The 23,416-nt window shown below is 34.7% G+C and overlaps 1 protein-coding gene across 2 annotated transcripts in view; it reads right to left on the bottom strand.

Annotated features, from left to right (window-relative positions):
• Pik3c2g (phosphatidylinositol-4-phosphate 3-kinase catalytic subunit type 2 gamma) overlaps nt 1-23,416 on the bottom strand; it is a 330,538-nt gene that overhangs the window by 44,288 nt on the left and 262,834 nt on the right. For both annotated transcript variants that reach the window (XM_076852711.1, XM_076852712.1), the window contains 2 exons: nt 22,819-22,927; nt 5,425-5,500 (listed from right to left, as the gene is read on the bottom strand). In XM_076852711.1, the coding sequence (XP_076708826.1) occupies nt 5,425-5,500; nt 22,819-22,927 (185 nt within the window). The remainder of the gene's footprint in view (nt 1-5,424; nt 5,501-22,818; nt 22,928-23,416) is intronic.

Here is a 23,416-nt window from a genome sequence, read left to right as displayed (position 1 = left end):
GATGATATTATATGTAATATTTTTACTTTGAGAAATTTTCTGAAATTCTTTTGTGGCCTAATATAGACTCTATTTTCATGAAGACTCACAGGCACTTCAAGAGGATATATATTCTCTATTTTCAAGATAAAGAATTTGACATAAATTCATCAGTTTTGCTTTATTAACTTTATTATTCAGATTTTCGGTGGATCTACTTTATTTTTTTAATTTGGTCTTTCATAAATTAGAAGACTATCCTACTGCTAATGTGATTTTGTGTTTCTCCTTGTGTGTTTCATAATTTCTGCTTTATGTATGTTGCTGCCATATTATTTGATATGCAGTCAGAACCGCTCATATATTTATTTGAGAATTATACTCACTTGTGCTTGCAATCATTATACTCTGTTATTTGTTTACATGAATGTTTTTTGGCCTAAACACTACCTTCTTTATTAAGATTGTAACCACTAGGACTGGGTTGTGGCTCAGTGGTAGAGCGCTCCCCTAGCACGTAGGAGGCCCTGGGTTTGATCCTCAGCACCATATAAAAATAAATAAATAAAATAAAGGTATTGTGTCTGACTACAATTAAAAAAATAAAAAAATTGTAATAACTGATTTTTCATTATATTTACCTAAAATACCTATAGCTATATTATAATTTTCAAACTTTTAAAAAATCACTTCATTTTAGACATATTTTCACATTATCTATAGAGTTGTTATTTGCATTTTTCCACTAGTTTGAAAAAAATCTTTAATAGATCATTTAAGCCCATCTACACTTAGTAATATGCTTTCTCATGGATCTTATTATTTTATACTTTTGTTTTTGTCTTTAAAGAAAGTCTTTCACTAATTGTTTTTTTAACTTTTAGATATTTGTGATATTTAGGAAAGTTGCAATACTGTTTTTGGTATTTACCTTTGTTTAATAGCCTTAGACTTTTAGTTCTTTTGACGGTATTTGTTACTTAATAGAATCGAAGATCAAGTCAGTGTGCATCATCTTTCTTGCTCTATTTGCATTTACCACCTGGTTATTCAGTGTTGTGAATTTTCTTAGCATTTCCCTAACACTAACATTACATATGCATAAATTTATTGCATGATTTCTTGGGATTTGGTGATATCCTTCAACAGCCAGCTGTTAGCGATGAAGTAATTAAAGAAAGCCCTTTAATTTGTCTTCTTTCCATCTTTCCTAGATAAGTCACAAGTAAGTTTAAAATATTTTCCTAATTAAAAACACAAGGATATATGCTATAATATAGCAAAAATTGATATGGTTTTAAAGCTTTAAGTTTAATATTTCTAAAACAACTTAATACAAGTATTTCTTTTTTTTCCTTCTTGTCCTCCCATATCACTAACATTTTTGTTATTTTTTGTTGACACATAATATTTGTGCATATTTATGAGGTACAGTGTGGTGTTTTGATTCATGTATACATTATCTGGATAGTGATCAATTCAGTTATCCATTAGTATACCCAGCACCTTAGACTTTTATCATTTCTTTATGGTGAGTACATTCAAAATTCTCTCTTCTCAATATTTTGAGATATATTATTGTTAATTATGTTCACCCTGCTGTATCATAGGCACCAGAGCTTATTCCCCCTATCAAACAGCATATCATTAAAATTTAAAGTGAAAAATCAAATTCCGTAACCAATCTGGCTTTGTCCAGAGCAAGTAACTAGCCGATTAGCCAGTGAGACCATGTACTGAATGAAAAAAGTTCCTTTTAAAATTAACCCCTCAAAGTGGAAGTAGTAATGTGGGATAATGATTGAAAGCTTGTGTTTGCAATCATTTTAATTATCAATGTTGTCTAAACATGCTCATTAACTCATCCTCTTAACCCTGACAATTGTCACCGACATGTTCTACTTCATTGCCTATGTTTTTTTGTCTGTACTTTGATAAAAATCTGTCTTTTGTGTGTCAGAGCTGTTTAGTGGTAGCCAATAGATTATTTTATTTCCGTGTGTGTGAAGTATTATTTGGCCTGGAAGCTGTATGTTTTGGGTATATATTCATCAAAAGCCCATGTGGTGAAGGCTTGGTCCTCAACCCGTGGTGCTGTTGGGAGGTGGTAGAACCTGTAGGAGAGGAGACCTACTGGAGGAAGTTTAGTCATTGGGAGTGAGCCCTGAGGGACTACTGGAACCTGAGCCCTACCCCTTTTTCCTCTTTCTCTGCTTCTCAGCCACCATGATGTGAGCAGCTTTGTTTATGTACATGATCCCACCATGATAGAGTTTCTCACCACAGGCCCAAAGGAAACAATCAATTGACCATGGATTAAAACCTCAAAAATTGTGAGCCAAAATACACCTTTCCTCTTTTTAAGTCGATTATATCAGGTATTTTATTACTGTAATATGAAACTAAATGACACAGAGGCTTGTCCATTTCTGAATAATATACAGGGTCATGTCATTAGGGAGTTAAAAAATATTGCTTAAGATAAAATCTAGCTACTTTCTGGTTAGTACTTTGGTTGATATTAACTCTATAATATTTAATGTAATAATCTGTGGAAAATCTTTTACTTTTTGTCCCCAGGTGATATTTTAAGAGAACTCTTGTGGTTGGGAGGCCTTGACTGTCTTGTGCCAGGACCTTTTCACATGAAGTAATGAGTGTAGGAAGGAACAGCATCATTTTGAATTTTCATTTTCTGTCTCTTGTCCTTTTTATAAAACTTACAAACAAACTATGTTGATAGAGAATATCAATGTGCTTTCATGGTTGTTCTTTCTGTCATAAATCATTTATTCAGGAATTATTTATTGAGCATCCAGAGTAGGCCAGATACTGGGCTAGGCTTTGGGAATGCCATAGTATGCCTACAGACAGGGATCATCCCTTCAGAGATTTCTAGGTTGCAAAGAACAAATGTGCCAGATTCATCGTTGAAACCAGTGTTTTGAAGAAATAACATCACAGGAAAGTAAAGCAAAGATACTTGAGTTAAAATCTGAAGGGCACGTGAAAGGATTGATAAAGAGGAATAAGAGTCAGTGATCCAGGCAGATTCTTGCATTGGTGAGGTACTAAGGATGTTCATCTAACTGAGGAACTAGAAAAAGACAGAAATGAAGAGGGAGATGAACTGATGGTAGTTTTGAAAGGGAAATTGGCAGGTACTAGATTTTGCTGGGATGTCATGTTTGGGACTTTAATATTTATTAGCTATATGTTTGTGAGGTCTAGAGCAAAATAAACTGTGGAGAACTTTTCATAACTTACCAAGAATTTCAACTGACTCCAAAGTTTTAAACCAAGTGTAGGGCTTTCTTAATCCCCTACCCTTTGTGACTGTGCTGGTCTCAAATGCATAAAGTTGGTCTTGCCACAGGGAAGATTTTAGTAGAGAACAGGGATGATTGGATTGTCATTGGAAAAAATAAATTCTGTTGGTCTACCAAGTTTAGTTAATGAGCAAAGGCAAAGGATGATTAGTGTCTTCCAGACCCAGCGTGACACAGTATTGCTAAGATAATCTTTAAAGGTCATGTGCCTACATGCACAGGTATGCAGAATCCACCTCTGAATTAACTGGTAGAGATGATCAAATGGTAAATTCTGGGATTTTTACTTAAGGTCGTTCTATGTAAAACAGTATTTTAATACACTTGAATAATTTTTCCCTTTAATTACTTAACAACACAAACTTTAATTTTCAGCTCATGAACAAGTATAGTGCTTAAAATAAATGTGCTTCTTGCTTAGAATCAACTTTTATTCTATGATAAAGGATTAAGCATTCAGAAATATGTAAGAGGAAATAATTTGAAGAGAACAAGGAACAACTTCCTGCTAATCCTTGTTTGTTGTGGCAATTTGCATATTCTGCTTGGAAGCTGGGGTTCTATCATTTAAGATAATAGGTAATGTTCAGTAAGTAGCCTATAATCTAAAAATATCTAGGATCAAATATTTTGTCATTCATCTCTGCTGAAACAAATCTTGAGTACTGAAGATGTAAGAAATTTGAAAATATAGAAAAAAATTCTCGACCAACCACTTTAGTTCTTGTAAAGATAATCTGAATTTTTTTGTCTGCAAATGTGTTTCCAAATATCTTTCAAAGAAATAATGCTATAAGCAAAACTAAAATTTTTGACAATGATCAGAAGTTAAATTTCTTGAAACAGAGAAAATATTTTCCTGAGGAAGTTTAATGGTGGAATAGACTATCTAGTTCTATTTTTGTCTAAAATCTCTAGAATTCTACCACCTCATGCTTGTTTTGTTTTCAAAATTTGGATACTTTAAGTTCATATTGTAAACAGAAAAATCTCTCCAGTTAGAATTTTTAAAAGATAGTTATTTGTGAATTATGACAAAAAATAGAAATATTTTATACTATGGGCATAATTATTCCTTGGGGAAGTGCTATAAAATATAAGAAATTGCCTTATTTACTAAATATTGTTTATAGTTTGTCTATACAAGCAAAGCATCTTGGAGAGTGATGTCAGATGATGAGCGAAGTATGGACGGAAAAAGGAGGTCCAGTCCTCCTGCATTGATTTAGAATTTGTAAAATATAGAGCAGCATACAATGTGGAAGTCAGTCCTTGATTTAAAGTTACTTTCAGCTGATGAGGAAAAGCAAGGCAGATGCAAACAGTTGTACAACTTAATAAACAATTATACTACACAACCTGATCTAGTCTACTTAGTTACTACTAAGTAGGATGTCAGACATAGCAGGGGTGATGAGCAGATGGGCCTAATCTTAAACACAGAGAATAAGAAGGTAGATGTAGATAACATGAAGGTAGAGTTGAAAGGTCAGTGAAAAGCAGACGATGGGTTTGGAAATCCTGAGATAAAAAACTAGTATATTATTGGATGGCTGTTCTTTGCAATGGAATTATATTACAAACATTTAAATTGATAAAACCTTCAAAAAGAGTCTGTTAATCTAAGAGAAATTATAGAAATGTTAATTAGAATTAGTATAGTACACATGTGGAAGAGAATAGGGTGAGTGATTTTACTGGGTTACTTTGGCACCCCAGTAAGACTCTGCAAAGAAATTTGAGTATTATTGAACGCTAAGAGTGAACCTGCTAGATTAACTCATGATCACTATTTTTGCCATATATATTATAAGACTTACTTGCAGGGGAAATCAGGAATTCTATCTCTGATAATTTTAACCCAGTGTAATTGAAATGTATTAGTAGTGTGACATATAGCTACTACAGCTGTACAAATACACTTAAGTTTAATCAACTTGAAGAGCATATCCTAAAGGGGTTAAATGCTTTAGAAATGGTTAGGAAAAAATGATTAAGGCTTTGGTCTTAAAAGGATATTTTAATTTGAAAATTGAAAATATTATAGTTAGATATTTTTATACAATTGTATTCAAATCCAACCACTGCATAGATTAATAATGATGTATCTACTTGCCTAGGTCCAAAAGTGAAGGTTCCTCAACTGCATGTTGCACAGGTTCAGAGAGGAAAAAACGGAGCACACAATCACTCTGAAAAATAAGATAAAATATGATATCTCTTCATTTCTTACATGCTGATCACAGTTGTATGAAGACATTGCCACTTATATGTGATCTTTTTAGAGATTCCTGTTATAGATTTCAAAAGCAGAGAACTAATAAATTTAACAATTCAATAATCATTCAAAATACTAATTCAAAGTCATTTTACCCTAAGTCAAACCATCTTTTATGAGGTTACATTTCTTCAAGAGTGCACCATAAATGTTTACATTCTGGAATTGTAAATTATACTTGAATCTTACACCTCCCTCTTTGAGGCAAGATATATCTTTGGACAGGCTTTCTGAGAAAAATTACTCCTTGCAGGACACAGATACTCACTCATCCAGTAACCACTACTGAAGTTTCCATCTGTTACTGGGTGCCTGCTGCAATCTCTGGCATGGAGGAAGGTTTGGGGTATTTAGAACCAGAGAGATGTATAAGGTGATCTCTCTCTTTAGAGAACAGCTTAGGGGAGGAAACATGTTACGTCAAATACTTTAATGGAAATTCCAGTTATATATAATTTCATCTATAAAAATAGGGATGATCACAAACCGGCATTGAACCTAAGCTCCAAATGAATGGCTGTTTGGTGAATCTGAGAAGAGCTTTTCTTTACTGAATTGTCACACATTTTGTTGTAAGCCATTATATAACCAAAGTAGCCTCCCCCAGGAGATTTTACATTATTATATAAAGGGCACACTGAATAATTGATTATTTCCTCTACTTATAGTCTGATGCAGTAACTGTCAAAGCTGCCTCACAGGCTGCCTGGTCAGCCGTCTCATTCTGTGCAACAGCTCTTTCAAACCTCCCTTAGGATATTTTAACTTCCAACTCTGTCTCCTCTGCCAATGACTTTGTCTCCACTTCAGAGACTACAAATCGCAGATGGAAATTCCTATATTTCCTGCCATAAAATCTGCAGACTCACACAGTGATGCTTTCTCTTTTCTCCTAATATCAGTGGAACAAATGTCTTGCTTTCCATCTGTTACAGGTTGAGTTGAATCTCTGCACCAAATCCACATATTGAAGTGCTCGCCCCCAGGACCTCATAATATGATCTGTTTTGGAAATAGCGCCATTGCCAATGTAGCTAGGACAGTTATGATGAGCTCATCCAGAAGTAGGGTGAGCTGCTAATCCAACATGATTGGTGTCCTTATAAAAAAAGGTTATTGGACACAGACACACATAGAGGGAGGATAATGTGAAGAGACACAGGGAGAAGATGGCTATGTGCAAGCCAGGAAGATGGACCTGGAACTGATTCTTCTCTCACAGCCATCAGAAGGAACCAACCCTGCAGACACCTGGATTTCAGACTTCTAGCTGCCGGGAGTACAAGGAGAGTGAGAGTCTTGTTTTTAAGCCACCCGGTTTGTGGTATTTTGTTATGGCAGCACTAGAAAATCATTTAATGCAGATTCTTATTTATGTCCTAGATTCTATTCTCTTCACCTCATGGGAACCTTGTAGAACATTCTATAGATAACTAAGCATCTTCATCCTTTTTCTTATCTGTGCAAAAAGTGGTCAACTCTCTCCATGTTAATAACTAATGGACAGATGAGTCAAACCTGCAAAGCCTATTCACGCATCAATGACACTTTGTCATTAATATCCTGTGACATATTTCTCTTCCCTGATGTAAACTAGTATAAGGGAAGAGTTGCCTGAACTCACACCAGTTCCACTTCTTTTTCTATTCACTTTATGATCCACCACTTGCATGTTCATACTTATTGTCCCTGGAAGATCCTCTTATTTCTATCTCTAACCATGTTTTTCCTTTTTTAAAAAATGTCTTTCTTTCCAAATCCTGTAGGGATTTCCTTGGCCTTTATCTAGGTTTTTGATTTTTGGTGATGGGCTCTTTTTCATTTTCTTTTTATTATATCTCAGTTTCTCTTCCATTTGTCCTGACATCTCTTATTTCAGGTTCTTTTTCCCTTTGCTTGTAAGTTAAGTGTTAATGTTCCTCACATGTAGGTCTATCTGTCATTACTCCAATGTATTCTTTCTGGGTAATGTTATTATTTCTGGTGGTATCCATAATGAGGCACTAATCTAAGTCTTTATTCCAGATTCATTCCCTAAACCTCAGCTCAAATCAAAATACTTCTTTGTTGGATTTTTGTTTGCTCTAATAACTGAAACCCAGCAAGTATATCGCTAAATGCGTTTTCTTTCCCTTCACTTCAATTTTCTGCTTCTCCTGTGCTCTGGTTAACAATAGAGTGTACTTTCTTTGATTCTATCTTTTCTACCTCACCCTTAAAATTAATTGCTGAGTCCCATAGATCATACCTCCTAAGCGTCCCACTTACATTTCTTCCTTCCTGATTTACTGTCATATTCCTAGTTCCAGTGTCAGTTCTCACCTAGGCAACAGCAGAAAGTCCTATCTGTTATCTTGCTGCCCTTTGTTCCAATCCCTTCTCCACACAATGGGCAAGCTAATCATTCAGATTAATTAAATGTCTTAAAATCTGCATTACTCTTAAGGAAAGATCAACAGTCTAAGAAGGCTTGTAAGACTCTTCTTGATTGGGCTCTTGTTCATTTCCCTATCTTTGTCTCCCACTACTTCCCCTCTGGTATTTTATGATTAATTATGTGGATTTATACTTATTTCATCAGATGTGTCATGATCTAACCTCCTTGTCTTCCTGGATGCTCCTTTCTCCTTTCTTTCCACCCTATCCACCAATTTGCTCAAAGTTTCTCATGCGCTCTCCTCTTATCAGCCAGTGAGATACAAGAGCAGAGATGGTGAGTAATTCACTTATGCATAGTTTTACAGTATTTCTATTCAATAAATGCTGTCACAGAAACAAATATCTGACTTCAAATATAGACTATGTTGGTTTCTAATGAACGTATTCTTCATAAATTAGACAGTTATCCATTTGTAGCTCTATGCATTGATCTCTTGTATGGTAGTTTAATAGGAGCCTATTCTTAAGAAATCAATCTGTATTCAGGGAGCCAACCACATCAAGTATTTTTTTTGGAAAGTTTAAAATCAAACCTCAGAGTGTGCAGAATTTGTTGGAGAAAATTTGACCTCCTTTAGTCTTTTGACAAATAGTCAATTATTCATTTTTGGTGAAAGTTTGACCTTACCATCCACTAGTTATTAGACTTCAATACTAGGCAAGATATCTTTACAATTAGTGTCTCAAATGTCACCACTAGCTAATTGTTCCCTTGGGATTACACTGTCGTTACATCCATGAAGTTCTCATTTATAATTCTAGGTGTAGGTGATATACTAAATACTAATTCTTTATTGAAACAGATCTTTTTTTTCCTTGAGAATAAATATGATCCAGTGTCAGATGAAGATGATAAAAAAAAAAAAAACACTGCACTATCTCAAACTAATCAATGACTTACTTTTCTTAGATTTTTATTTGCATACGGGCATACCATAACTTTTGGGCACATTACATGATTAGGTAGTTTGGCGAAGAGTTGCTGTCACTGAAAACATGCACTGGTATTTGCAGCTGGGGTTGTATTGCTCTTCAAGCAGTGTGGCTACATTTAGTTGTATAAGTTGAATACTGCACAAATCTAGAGGTGCCATTTTTTTTTATATTTACAGTGATACATAGCCATACATATCAGGGTTCCCCATTTGTAGAGTTTCCAGATATAATAAATAATAAATAAAAACATAGGATACCCAGGTTATATTTGGGACATACTTTCACTAAAAAAGATTTGTTGTTTATCTGAAATTTCTACTGATCAGTGGATTTTAAGCAGAAATGCAGCACAATCACAGGTGTTTGGAAGAGGGGAAGACATCAGTCCTGGAGAATGCCATCAGCAAGATCCCTTAGGTGCTCAAACAACTGAATTCCCTAAGCATTCTCTTCTGCTTCTCCTTCACGTCTTTGAAGTGGAAACTGTGTTCCTTCCCATTATTCCCTTTGGAGTCCTGGTCATGGATGGACCTGGACCTTCTCTTATTACCTTGCTCTTCTAACTTCTGCTCTTTTTTCCTTTATAAAAAATGCCTGATTGTACTGTCCTCTATCCTGGGTTGTTGAACTTGCCTGTGGATGGATCTCTGGGTCACTGAACTTCATTTCCTTTTATATATTTACTCTTTCTTTTTCATGTTTTTATTAGTGCACTCTAATATATATTAGTAGGGTTCATTGTGATGTATTCATATGTGCATGTAACATAATTTAATGCAGTATCTCCTTTCCCTCCCTGCCTTTCCCCCTGTTCCTTCCCCATTCTCCTTTTTTTCTGATCTTCTTTCTTTTTATTTACATGTATTTATTTATTTTTTTCATTGGTGTATTATAGTTACACACAAAACTGGGATTAATTGTGATATATTCAAACATTCATATAATTTGATTGACTTTGACACTTAGATATTCCCTGTTCCCTCCCCTTGTTCCTCTACTTTTCCTCTACCAATCTTTCTATTTTCATGAGATCACATTTTCTTATTTGTATTTTATTTTTTATAACTTCTGCATATGAGGAAATACATTTGGCCCTTGATTTTTGGGTCTGGCTTATTTCACTTAGCATGGTATTTTCCACTTCCATCCATTTATCCACAAATGACTTAATTTCATTCTTCTTTATAGTTGACTAGAACTCACTGTGCATGTATACACACTCTATCCATTCATCTCTTGATGGACATGGACACCTAGGCTGGTTCCATATCTTGGCTATTTGAATTTCTCTGCTATTAATACTGGTATGTACATACTAATATTATATACTGATTTTAGTTCTTTTGGATAAATGCTAACGAGTGGGATAGCTGGGTCATATGGTGGTTCAATTCCTAGTCTTTTGAGGACTCTTCATACTGATTCCACAGTGATTATACTAATTTACATAGACTTCACTTGTTGAATATTTTTAAACCCGGTACATAGTCACTTGCTTCAATAATAGCCTTGTTGTAACGTTTCTACAAATTTTCCTTTCATATTTGCCTTGACTAGTGACTAAAGCCTTGTCTTGATTTCTAGCTTCTCAGTCTACTAACCCCACTTCCTCCTTTTCATCTGTCTTCCTCTAATTATATAATTCAGAAAAATATCCTGACTCCATGACCATTTCACTGGCCCTAATTCATTTCATGTTTTCATGTCCCTCCTTGGCCAATTTGGATTCCGCAGATCATATTTATTGTAACTCTTTTCAATTCTTTTGGCTCTTTCTTACTTTATTTTATTATTCATGTGGCAAAAAGAACCCAACTCTGGTTATTTTCTTCCAACTCTGAAACTGTAACAAAGCTACTAAATGTTGCTAGAGAAACACATCCAGCCATGCTCACTGGTCTCACTGTAACAACATGGTCAGTACCTTTGAGAGGGTCTTCAGGATTTTCTGGCAATTCTACAAATACCATTAACTCATTTACTCTTCTAGTCACATAGGACTGTTTCATTCCTTATCTTCACTTCCCTGAACTCTTCCCTTCTTCACTCTGCTCATGGCCAAATTTCTTGATTGAAAAAATAGAAACAGAAAAAAAAATTTCCATAGCTCCCAACAAACATATCTATCATATTATTTGCCTGTGTTCTTTATTCTGTTATATGAATAGGCTATCTCTGCTTTAATTTGAGACTGATTTGGGCATGAGATCTGGTATCCTTCGCCTACTCAAGGTCATTGCTCTTGTCCCTAGCCAAGTTCTCATTTGTCTTTTGAATTACCAATTTTTGCTTTCAAAATGAATCTGTTTTTTTTTTTAAATCAGCACACAAATATGCCAGAATTTATTTCAATAAATAAAATCCTTGACCTGCATTTCCCTGCACACTATATTCCCCAACTATTCTTAGAGCAAAGATCCTGCATGAATTGTTTTTTATTTTCTATCTCAAATCTATTTCTTTACATTCTCTTTTGAATGCATTCCAATTAGGATTTTGTTCCGAAAAGTTCCACCAAACTGTTCCTGTTAAACTCACTAATGATATCTATTTTGCTAAATTCAGTGATCCATTTTCAATTTTTAGTCATTGCATTTGCATTTGAAACAGCTCATTATTTCTTCTCCTTTGAAATACTTTTTTTTCTCTTGAACTCCAGGCACCACACTCTTTGGCCATCCAACCAGTTGCTTCTTGTCAGAAACTTTTGTTGATACTCCTTTATCCTCTTAAGCTTTAAAATTGGTGTGATGTATGGTCTAGTTCTCTGACTGATTCTCTTTTATATTTAGATTCCCACCCTAAGGAATCTCTTCCAGTCTTATGGCTTTGATAATCAAACACTTGCTGACAACTGCCATATGTATCCTTCCAGTCAAACTCCCCTCCCCACTCCAGTTGAAGACATGTGTATCCACATGTCTATATTTCACTTGATATCTCTAAAAGTATTACAGGCAGCTCAATTTGGTGTGTTTAGATTCAAACTTCCTGCTTGACCTACTCCCCACTATTCATTTTCCCTTGCCCCGCCTCATCTTCATAGTAAATATCCAGTCAATTCAAACTGTGGCCAGACAGGTGGGTTAATGGCTGCCAGTCATCCTGCTTAGTCAGCATTTGTACCCCAATAATTGTTAAATACTTGGAATATTCTTTCTATGTAGAACATTATACATTTGATGAATGAATGAATGAATGATAGGCATTTGCCTTGGGGAATCAAAAGTCTTTGATACCAAGGGCTTAGGTAAGTGCATTGGGTAATATGAAATGATCTATGAGCCTACATACAATCTTTCTTTGCTAGGATAGATGTTTATTTAACTAATATGGGTTTTTTTTAAATGCCTAATGTGCTTTTAAATGAAAAATGTAGACAATAAAGGACAAGTCTGATAGCCAATAGAATGATTTTAAATTAAAATCTGAATCAGTGTGTATTTTGTCAAGTTCAGAGTTCTTACTCATATTTTGTTTACCAATTACATTGCAATTTGCAATTTAAAATTATTGATCTCTGAGTCAATCAATTCAAAACCTAAGTGTTTTTTCTATATAATATGAACATGTTCTTGTTGTCAAAGATTCTAGAGAGCTAAAATACTTGCAAATACCAGAAAAAAAGGTAATATAACACCGAGATTCATTTTTTCCCTCTTTAAAGACAGCACATTACAGGTTCTCATTTATTAACTGTCCAGCCAAGATCTAGAATTAGCTGCAAGTTTTAGTTAGTTAAAACAATAAGCTAAATCTGTCTCTCAAAAACCATGGAGTATTGTAAAAAATGTGAATTTAAAAAAATGAATTCCCATAAAAGGTTTAAATCAAAGTTAAACAGAAATTGTATTATTGTTTTTGTTTTGTTTTCTTTTACAAAGCAGCTTGTCAGAATGTCCAGTCTTTCTTGTAGTTTAACCCACCATATTCACATTGTAGTTACATAGAAGAAAGACCTTATGAAGAATAGTGAACTTCTACAGAATCTTCTAAAATCTCATCAGCATTTTACCAGACTGTGAGAAATAATCTTGGTTTTACTGATGTTACACATATGACATTTATCCTGCCTGCAATGTAATCTTAGCTAGCTCCAAATAAGAAAAGAGCAATGTAGTGACAAATGTAGTAATTAACATCTGGGTTTAGCAAGCAGGGAACAAGAAACATATGTTCACTATTAAGATAGAATTTATCCATTTGGATTTATTTTGACATTTGATTTCTGCCTTAAAAAAATAACATTGCTTAAGCCTTAACTGATATCATTCCTTATTTTAAGGGACTTTCAGAAATGAGCAATAGTAACCAGAAGAACTAAAATATTCCAATGCATATAGCTTTAAAAATGTTATAAACAGCAGCTGTTTGCATATATCAGCTAAATTCAAATGTAGGTACACATTTGTTTAGGCATTGCAATCATTTGCGGTATAATTTTATGACATATCTATATGACTCTTTGTAAAAATTTTGTTTAGTACACAATTTCACCAAAACAGCAAAATTTAAAGAAGTAGAAGCAATTCTTGTGAATACCACTGTTAATTGCTTGAATACAAACACTGAAGGAAAAACAAAGTTTATGTTCGTTTTGGGGAAGAGAGTGAAGCTAAATAGTGTTTTGTTAAAGAAAAGTCAGGCAGAAATGGAAAAAGGTTGTCAAAATGTACTCATTAGAAGAGATGGATAGTTTTTAATGGTGGCTTGTTTACATGTACTTTATTAGAGAGAGAGAGAGAGAGAGAGAGAGAATTAGTTGCAGACATCCCTCCCTCCAACTGGCCTGCTCTTGAATCTTTAGACAAGTCCCCAGAGACCTCTGACTCATCTAATTTAACTGATTTTGCACTTTAAAGCACCGCCTTTATGTCATTCCCCTGACAAATAGCAACCCTGCTTAGAGTTGAGGATGCTCCCAGACAGGCACATAATAATATTTGATCTTAAACAGTAAAGACTGCTTAACTTTGTATTCAAGCTGCATCTTCTACTTCCTTTTCTCCCCTTTCTCCACTCACTGCATGTATTATTTATGTTAATTTTTGCACACATCACAACATTATAAACTCATTGAGAGTAAAATATATCTTGCATAATTTCTATCTCTTCAGTTTCTTCTCTACAACCAATTTATGGGCCTTAATCTAGAGTGTAACATATAGTAAGCATTCAATAGAAATTTTAAAATCTTTATAAAGTTATGTATAATGATATAAAATGTTTTAAAATAGTTATGAATAAATATACTGTATAGGAACATGAGTTTTAGTATTAATACATAATAGGATTAACTTGATCTTCCTATGCTGCTATATGACAAGTAATTATGAAAGAAGGAAAGTATTTTTAGAAGGATTTCTTTTTTCTAGAATCATAGAGAAAAATTATCCTGTCAGAAGTATTCAGCGCAAATGTTATAGATCAATTTTAAATCTTTTGTTTTATTAGAAAGTGGTAAAAAAATTGTGAATGCCTGAAAACATCCTTTAGATTCATATCACATAATAAAATTAGTGATGGGATGTCTCTGACTTTATAGATTTTAATGTTGATGAAAAAGACTCTGTAGATATATATGAGGAAAGAAAACTGTGCCAATAAAACAAAATTTTAAAAATACCAAAATAACATGATTTACTTTGGAATTGTTTATGTGATTTTTAAGGCAATAGTGTTTTGTTAATCCTAAATTTTTTTTCATTTTTTTCATTTTCTGAATGTAAACAGATTCAGAGAAGTATCTACAAACATGAAGATGCATAAAGCTTTTACAATGGCAAATCCATTTGAAGGTAATTAAAAATTGATTATATTATGCATCACAGAGAACCTGAGTGCTTAGGGCACACTGCTTACTAATGCTGATCTGCATTTGATGACATCATTATTTTCTGTCACAGTATGGTCCATATAATGAGCATTATTTCAAAGTTTGTGAAATTCTTTGAAATAAGGGAAAGAAAAACCCAACATGAGATGTTGCAGAAATCCTTATGAGGCCATTAGCACTCTCCAACACAGGATAAAGACTGTAAGCTTTTAATGACAGCATCTAGGTCTGACTCAGCTTTCTACTTTTCATGAGTTTCTACAGATTTTCTCAAACTGGCCTGAACTTCTGAATCACTTGGGTTATTAAAAGACAACACAGATACCTACATATCACCTCTACCTATCGACTAGCATCTCTAAGGATGAGGCCTTTGAACATACTTTGTAAAACCTGCCTAGCTTATTCTGAGAGAATTGATCACTAGGAAATATCCTAGTGCCCATGGCCAGAGAGTGTGCAAAGCAGGCAATCAAAAAACATCTGTGGAATGACTGAGACAGGAATTTCTGAAAATGGAGCTAATATGCCAGTGCTCTGCAGCACCTACATTTTATTTTTGTTGATTTGACATATATTGTGCCAGCACTGCTTTATTTACTTTATAGAATAGAAAGGGCAACTCATAAATGAGATGTAGGTTATATACCTCATATAAGTGCTGTACTCTAAATTCTCATTGTGCAAAATCTGCTAAAAGGGGCCTACAGGTGTAACTCAGTGACAAAATAAGGCGCTGGGCTCCATCCCTAGCACCAAAAGAAAAAAAAAATTAACTAAATTATCAGGGTGATACTTTGAGAGAAAGAACTACTGTAATTTCAGTGTATTTAATATGGAAAATGTGGAACTAGATGAGATCCCCTTCCTCTGAGCTCCACTGTCAGAAGGTGGCTTCAGTATTCCCATTCGCAGCACTTTGAGAGTCGATGGCTTCACAATAGTCCCTCGTGTTTGATTCTTCTTACTTTTCCTTCTCCTTTCATTTTATTTTATTTTATTGTGGTGTTGGGGCTGGAACACAGGGCCTTGTGCATGCTAAGCAAGTGCTCTGCTGCTGACCTATGTCCCAGTCCCTTCCCCTCTTTATTTTATTTTTTCCACTGTAATCCTAGACTTCAATTCAATCCAAGATAAAAACATTATGGTGCCTAACATTTCTTCAGCCTTCCTTTCCCTAAATACTGACCAACAGAGATTAAAAACAACACACAAAAAAAGTGAAAACATCTCTCTTTGGGGCCTCCACAATATCACTTTAACTGAGCACATTTGCAAAGGCAAGTATGATGAAAACTGCAGGCTCCATGTTTCATGGTTTTGTTCCTATGTTCCCATGCATCAATGTGTACGCTGGCAGTGACATTCATTGAGCTTTGCTGAACTGCACCATTGCAGGTCTTCCCTACCTACGTATACCTGGCTCCTTGGCTTTCCACTCTCATGACAGTCCCCTTCTCACACTTCTGTATTAACTCATCTTGGAAGCAGATATACTTAAGAATTTCCTGTGGAAAGCCCTTTTGAGAATACAGATATCTCAATAGTTACCTTCTTCACATCATGACCAGAACCCAGACGCCTCTTTACTTTGCACTCTGCCTCCATAGGCCAAAACCTGACAATTTCAAGTTACTGTATATTTCCTGATTCATCCCCAAAGGCCTTGTCTCTATACAGCTTTACATGATCAGTAAGACAGCATTCAGCAGGCAAAGATGACAATTTCATCCACCATTTCCTCAGCACTTTCCTTTACAGATAAATGCCACTTCCGTGGCCCCTGACTACAGTTTAAGTGAATGGACATGACCTTCAGAGAATGTCAGAGCCAGTAAGGGACATTAAGATGTCAACATTCTATATTGTCCTTGTATATATAAAAATCAATTGGATCCCAACAAAATGAATCAAGTTGCCTTGAGCCTATAGGGAAGAAGCCTCTGTCATAACTCATTCCCATTTCCCATTTATTGAGACAGAAGACTAAATACACTCAAGAAAGAATATACACTAGCTGAGAATGGTGGCACATGCCTGTAATTCCAGCAGCTTGGGAGGCTTAGGCAAGAGCATTGTGAGTTAACAACCAGCCTCAGCAATTTAGTGATGCACTAAGCAACTCAGTAAGACCTTGTCTCTAAATAAAATGTAAAAAATGGCTGAGGGTGTGGCTCACTGATTAAGTACCCCTGGGTTCATTTCCCAGTACCCTCCTCCCCAAAAGAAATATTATACACTTTATATTGAGGATGCAAGTATAATATCTCACTTTTCTATTATTGAACATTGTTTTTAAAAATTATTATATATGTTTGTTTCCTCTTCCTGCTTACATATGCTTCATTAAGTTCTTTAAGTTTGTAAAGAGGAGAAATGCATGTGACAGTGTTTATACCTTCAGTTTCAATATTAGTCTATTCTCATGGTGAACACATACTATTCATCTCTTCCTCTGCACATAACAGACAGATTGCAAATACTATCTGCAGGGTCTGAGTGATCTTTCTGAGGCTGCAATCATGACTCAGTGCACTCTTAATGCTCATCCTTTCTGCCCAGGGGCTTGGCACTAGGCACAGTGAAGTCTGTCCCACAGCTGGCATTTGGCTGGATTCCCAAGATCCTTCTCTACTGAGCCAGATGTCTCTGTCATGAGTTTTCATGTGGGCTTAAACACTGGAATGGGGGAAAATATAAAAGTACTATTTATATTGTAATATCTCCACAAATTTTTTCTAAATTTTACAATTTTTTCCTACAAGCTTTAAAATGTTATCACTTATTCATATAGTAGTTTGGGTATAAATCATATATAAATAAGCAAATTATCTACTTTGGAGACATAAACTAATTTCTTTAGAAAAGAAACACGATAAACGAGTTTAGAGACCACTGCTGAACACGTTCAGATGCAAACTTCCAATCCCCAAGCTTTGAGTGGCAACACAAATCCTGTAGGCTAATGTATGTTAATGATTCTATTATTCATTTACTCATTCAAAAATGCATAATAAATATTGATAAGAGTTAATAATTGTGTGAGACAAGGAATAAAAATGGAGAAGAACATAGTCATTAAGTTCTTTAAGTTTCTGAAAAGGAGACATACATGTAACCATAATGTCTTATTTTTGCAGTTCCCTTTGTGTAGCATGACTTTTCTCAATTCCTATTTATTAACTGCTCCTTGCCCTTGAAGACCAGCTTGAATGCCATACACTCTAGGATGCCTTCTCTAACTCACTCAGAACTGAGTTAAGCAGACCTCCTTAAGTGCTCAGGCACTTGTCCTTCAATACAAAACAGCATCTCCAGCTGAGAGTCTACCAGCCTTGAAATAATATTGCAGCACAATGTTTTTGAGTCTACATTTGGTAAGAATTGATAATATGGTAAGATACTTGAGTACTTGCTATATAAGAGGTCAAATGACTGATCATGTCCAAACTGGGAAAAAGTGGGGGGGGGGCGATATTTACTGTCTGAGACAATGGTTTTAAACATTAGGATGGACCAAAATCGAATAATTCAGAATACTGGCCCCCTCCTGAGAGTATCTGAGTTAGTGGATTTAGATTGGGGCTGAGAATATACATTCTTTTAAGGTTCAAGGTGATTTTCCCATATAGTTTGAAAACTATATGTCTTAGGTACAAGGAATTTAAAAGTTTCACATTTTGCTTCCAACTATATTCAATCCAATGAAGTCACTACTGAGAATCTAGGTTTCCTAAAATAGTCCTTCTGACACTTGATCTGAATTGTGGGGATTTTCTTCTTTAGGTAAGTCTATATACCATCAGCCATATTACTTACCTAAGAGGCACAAAAAGAAGTTGACATATTGAATCAGTGTGCTGCTTCACTGGAGGCATTTTTGAAGAGATGCTTGAGTATGTTGTATTCTTAAATTTCAGTGAGTTTTCTTTGATGTATAATGATTTGGTCTATTGTACAGAATATGATTAAAGAAATTCATTCCCTGATTGAACAAGTAATTTCATTTAAAGTTTTTTCCAAGATCCAAGAGAAGAGGAGAGGTCATTGAATTTGTAACTGAGAAAAACAGAGTTCTTTGTTCCCTTAGTAAGTTCTAGTTATGAGGTCAATTGTTGCATTGTTATAATGCTTCCACTTTGTTTTGGAATATGTCTACATATACAGCACGATATTATGTATGTTGTTCTTAAGTCAAGATATAACCCAGGTGCCAGTGGCATTTAATTAAGACTGCAGAATACAGCCATGGCCTGGTAATATCCTAATCAAGGATGCACAACTAGGGGCAGTTGGAATGAGGAGGAGGAAAGAGAAGGCTCTCAGTATTTCAATCAGAATCCCCTACCAGACGCAATTAGTACACTTGCTTCTATTATTCACTCACAACTCAATTGATAAAAAGCATTTTATTAATTAACATACTTAATGTCAGAGGTGAGTTTTTAGTTATAAAAATGGTTACTAGTTGATTAGCATAATTAATAGTAGAAATAGGTTCACACTGGTGACAATACTTATTCAAGATATGTGGTTTAGCCAAAAATATTCTATAAGTGTTCTCCATTCTTGCATCAAAAGACAAAGCAGCCCAAAGACCTCGCACCCATTTTCCTTAGGGATAATGTACTTGATAAATCACTGTGGGAACCCTGCATATGTCCAGGAACTCAGAAGGATTCTGTCATCCTCTGGAACTTGGCCTTCACTTCACAGGAATGTTCCATGCAATATGGCAACAGGAGCACATAATAACAAAGAAAATTAGAACTTCTTAAGCATCAGGAGTTGAATCAGCTTTGTTCATCTCTGGTATGTGTGTGTGTGTGTTAGGGGGTGTGGGTGTGGGTAGGTGGAGGGGGGATCTTAAGAGGTCTGTTTTGGCCCACATGAGAGGAAGGGCAGAAATGGGGTCTGGGATTTCTTGCAATCTTTAAGACTATTCTGTGAATCTCTGGTGAATAGTACCAAGCCTAACAACAACAAAAAATCTTTAAATGCTTTTTGGGGATGGGAAGTGACCACTGACTTAGATCCTACAATAGCACTTTCTGAGAGAATGGTTGTGTTCCAGCACAGAACAGGGACAGAGAGATAAGACTGAAAGATGCCTTTGAAAACTGAGGGGTGACTTTGGTGATGACTGCAGTTCTAGACTCTCATTTTTGTCAATAGTATATTAGGTCAGTTAGCCCAAATACTCTGCTGAGAATAATTGAAAAAGCTGAACATTTGTTTTTGAAATTTCACTTGAAAGGATCAGAGGGCCAACAAAATCGTAAAGAGTTGCCAAGCTAGAATCTGGGGGAGGACATAGATTTAGGAATGGGAGCCTGGGAATTAGCCTCATGCTCTGTTAATGGGTGTTTACTCATTAAATTTGGAACAGTTGAGACATTGAGAGGTTGGCTCTCAGTAGATCTCCTTAGATTTGGATCCCAAATGGCTATATCTGAGGAATAAAGATGAACCAAAAATAGGACTACATTTTAGTTTGGACTAATCTGAATTGCTGCAATTGAATTATTGCAATCCTAGATAGTTAATTTCTTCACTTTTTATAATTCTTCTCTACGCTAAGATAATAGTAACATAGGATCAAATTATTTCTACAAATGATGTTGCAGTATACCATCTGGCCACAATTAATGAGTAAATAACCAGGTTCAAGACTATGTAGTTGGAAAATGGCAGGAACATAATCATATATACAGTTTGTACCAATATTGGAGTTTGAATTAATATTAAAAATGCCCATTTTTTTTGCAAAGAAATAGCAAAAAAGACTGAGAATTTAGCAAAATTGAGGAACTCCTAAATGGACATTCTAAAACTGAAAATAAAATATTTGAAATTAAAATCTCAAAAAATACATTTAATAATATAAATACAGATAAAAAGAACTAATAACTCAGAAGAGAGTTCAGAAGAAACTACTGAGAAAGAGGCAGGGTAAAACACAAGGATAAAAAAATACAGGTATAAAATTATCAGACATAAAGGATACAGTTAGAAGGCTTAACACTTATTTTATTACTGTCCCACAGAAAGAGAAAAAAGGAGAAGGTATACGTAATATTTGGCTTGATAATTACTGAGAACTTTTGTGTATGCTTACACGAATATGAGAAGCCTTAAAGTTCAAGCCTGGTAAATAGAAATAGTGTCACACCTGAGCACATTATAACAAAAGAATGGGAAGCCAAAAGCAACAGAAAAATACTTAAGGCAGATAAAGAAGAAAAAAAGTACTCAATGAAGCAACTAGTAGAGGACATAACTTCAAAATAGAACCAGTGGAAGCTAAAAGACAATGAAATGATAGCTTTAAAGCTTTTCAATAAAATTACTGTTACTCATATGCAATAGTCAGCAAAAATATCCCTCAAGAATAAAGAATTAAATGAATGTCAATTATATGAAATTATAATGACCTTTTCAGTTTATAAATATGGTTATGGATGCCTATTATTGGTAGCATACAAGACACAAATGAGTTAAATAGACAAAGTGTTCTCAGGATCTTTTATCATTGTGTGATTGATAATAGCACTAGTTTATATTAGACTTAAATCAGGGATGCATGCTTCAATCTCTGTGGCAATTCCCAACAGTGAAAGACTGTATAAATCCTGAGGCAATTCAGGACAAAAATGAAATAATAAATAATATACTTTAAAAAGAGTTGAAGAAAGAATAAGGAAACAAACACATCAGAAGGATCATAAAAAAAGTACTTAATAGATGACAGACCTCGTGCATGCACGCACACGCACACACCACATTGATGACAATATCAAATGTAAATAATTAAACAATTCACTTGAAAAGTAAAGATTGTGCTACTAGATATAAAATGAGACCCATATGTATATTGCTTATAAGAGTGGTAATTAAAATAGAAAAACACGGGAAGTAAAATGATGAAAACTGTTGGATCCTGCAAATGCTAGCCAAAATAAAGTTGATTAGTATTATATAGGATTTTTAAGAAAAAGAGATAGAAGAAATATATGAATGTTAGTAAAAATATCAATAATCCTGTAAAATAGGATTCTTTCACTATATATAAATATATTTTCACACATTCTGTTGGAGATTCCTCTGGAGAATCCTGATAAACAACTCCAAGGTTTAGTTTTAGTTCTGAACAACTTGGCTTGTCCACCAAACTTTTACTGCACAAGTATTGAAATCTAACAGAATTGTGTCCTTGAACTTTTTCTTATATCCCTATGATAGGCAAGATAATTTACTCCCAAGATATCCCTGTCCGAATCCCTTGAACCTATGAGTGTGTTACTTTACACGACAAAAGAGGCTTTTGTTGATAAACTGAGAATCTTGAGTCAGAGATTGTCCTGAATTATCCATGAAGTCCCAATGTAATCTTAAGGCCCTTTTAGAAGGGAGTCAGGGAACTCAGAGCCAAAGTAGGAGATGTGAAGATAGACCAGAGTCCTGAGTGTGTCACTGTGTTACTGGAGGCTAAAGAATGCGGGCAACCTCTAAGGATGAAAGAAAGAACTGGCCCATCAAAACTTTGGTTTTAGTTCCATAACCCCATTTTTAGACTTGGAGCTTCAGAACTTAAAGAACTTTAAGCCACCATGTTTGTGGTGATTGGTCACAACAGCAATAGGTGTCTAAAGCAATTCTTTCCTGTTTTTTCTTATTCCTGAACTTTATTGTGTTCCAGACTCTTTACCAAGCCAACTCTATTAAATCCTACCTGGAGTTGAAGACCCAGGTCAGATGACCTCTTCTCCCTCAAACCCCTTGTTACACTTGGAAGTAATTCATGCCACCCTAAAACTCTAGAGCACCCTGTGGTACTTCATGTTACTTGAGGCCTGGTGCCATACCTTTTAGCTGCTTCAGAGTTCCCAGTTCATGTACTTTACACATACATACTCATTGAATGAATAAAGAAAGTTATAAAATATTCTAAATTATTTCTGATAATACTGTATGAAGTTGATATTTTAGGTAAAAATAGAAAAAAATAGGTTGTAACATACATTTGCAACTTCATGTGGTCCATTTAGTATCTGTTCCATATAATGATTTAGATCTCTGAATCTTTTGTGATCTGAATTTGTAAAAGGTAAGTGCCACCAATGAGGAAACCTGTTTTAAAAGAAAAAAGCATATTTCTATTAGTGCAAACATTGGCCTCTTTATTGTAGGATTGTTCACAAAGTTAACAGCTGCATGAGATGAAGGTGCCAATGAAAACATTTGAAAAAGCCATAGTTCATGTGATTAATTCTGAGAGTTTCATTGACATGGCTGTGATCATTTGTCCCATTTTTACTGTCATTAATATTAATACTAAATTTAATTAAGTTTAACATTAAATTTATTTTTATGTTCTTTCTTACTATATTTATGGTGACCACCCATTTTGTTCCTTAAATACAAATGTTGGGGCTTCATAAATACTTTGTAAAGTTAATGATGTATATTTTTCGAGAGTTCAGATGGTATTGTTTCTTCTGGGCTTACTGCAGACATTACTGCACTAACTAAATTAAACATTTTACCAAATGATATATGCTTCCATCTGATCTCTTTCTTTGCAAAAAAGTCACACTCTCCCCAAGAGTAAAACTTATA

Source organism: Callospermophilus lateralis, chromosome 4 (assembly GCF_048772815.1).
Source record: "Callospermophilus lateralis isolate mCalLat2 chromosome 4, mCalLat2.hap1, whole genome shotgun sequence".
Classification (NCBI taxonomy): Eukaryota; Metazoa; Chordata; class Mammalia; order Rodentia; family Sciuridae; genus Callospermophilus; species Callospermophilus lateralis.
This window is presented reverse-complemented; position numbering and strand designations above follow the sequence as displayed.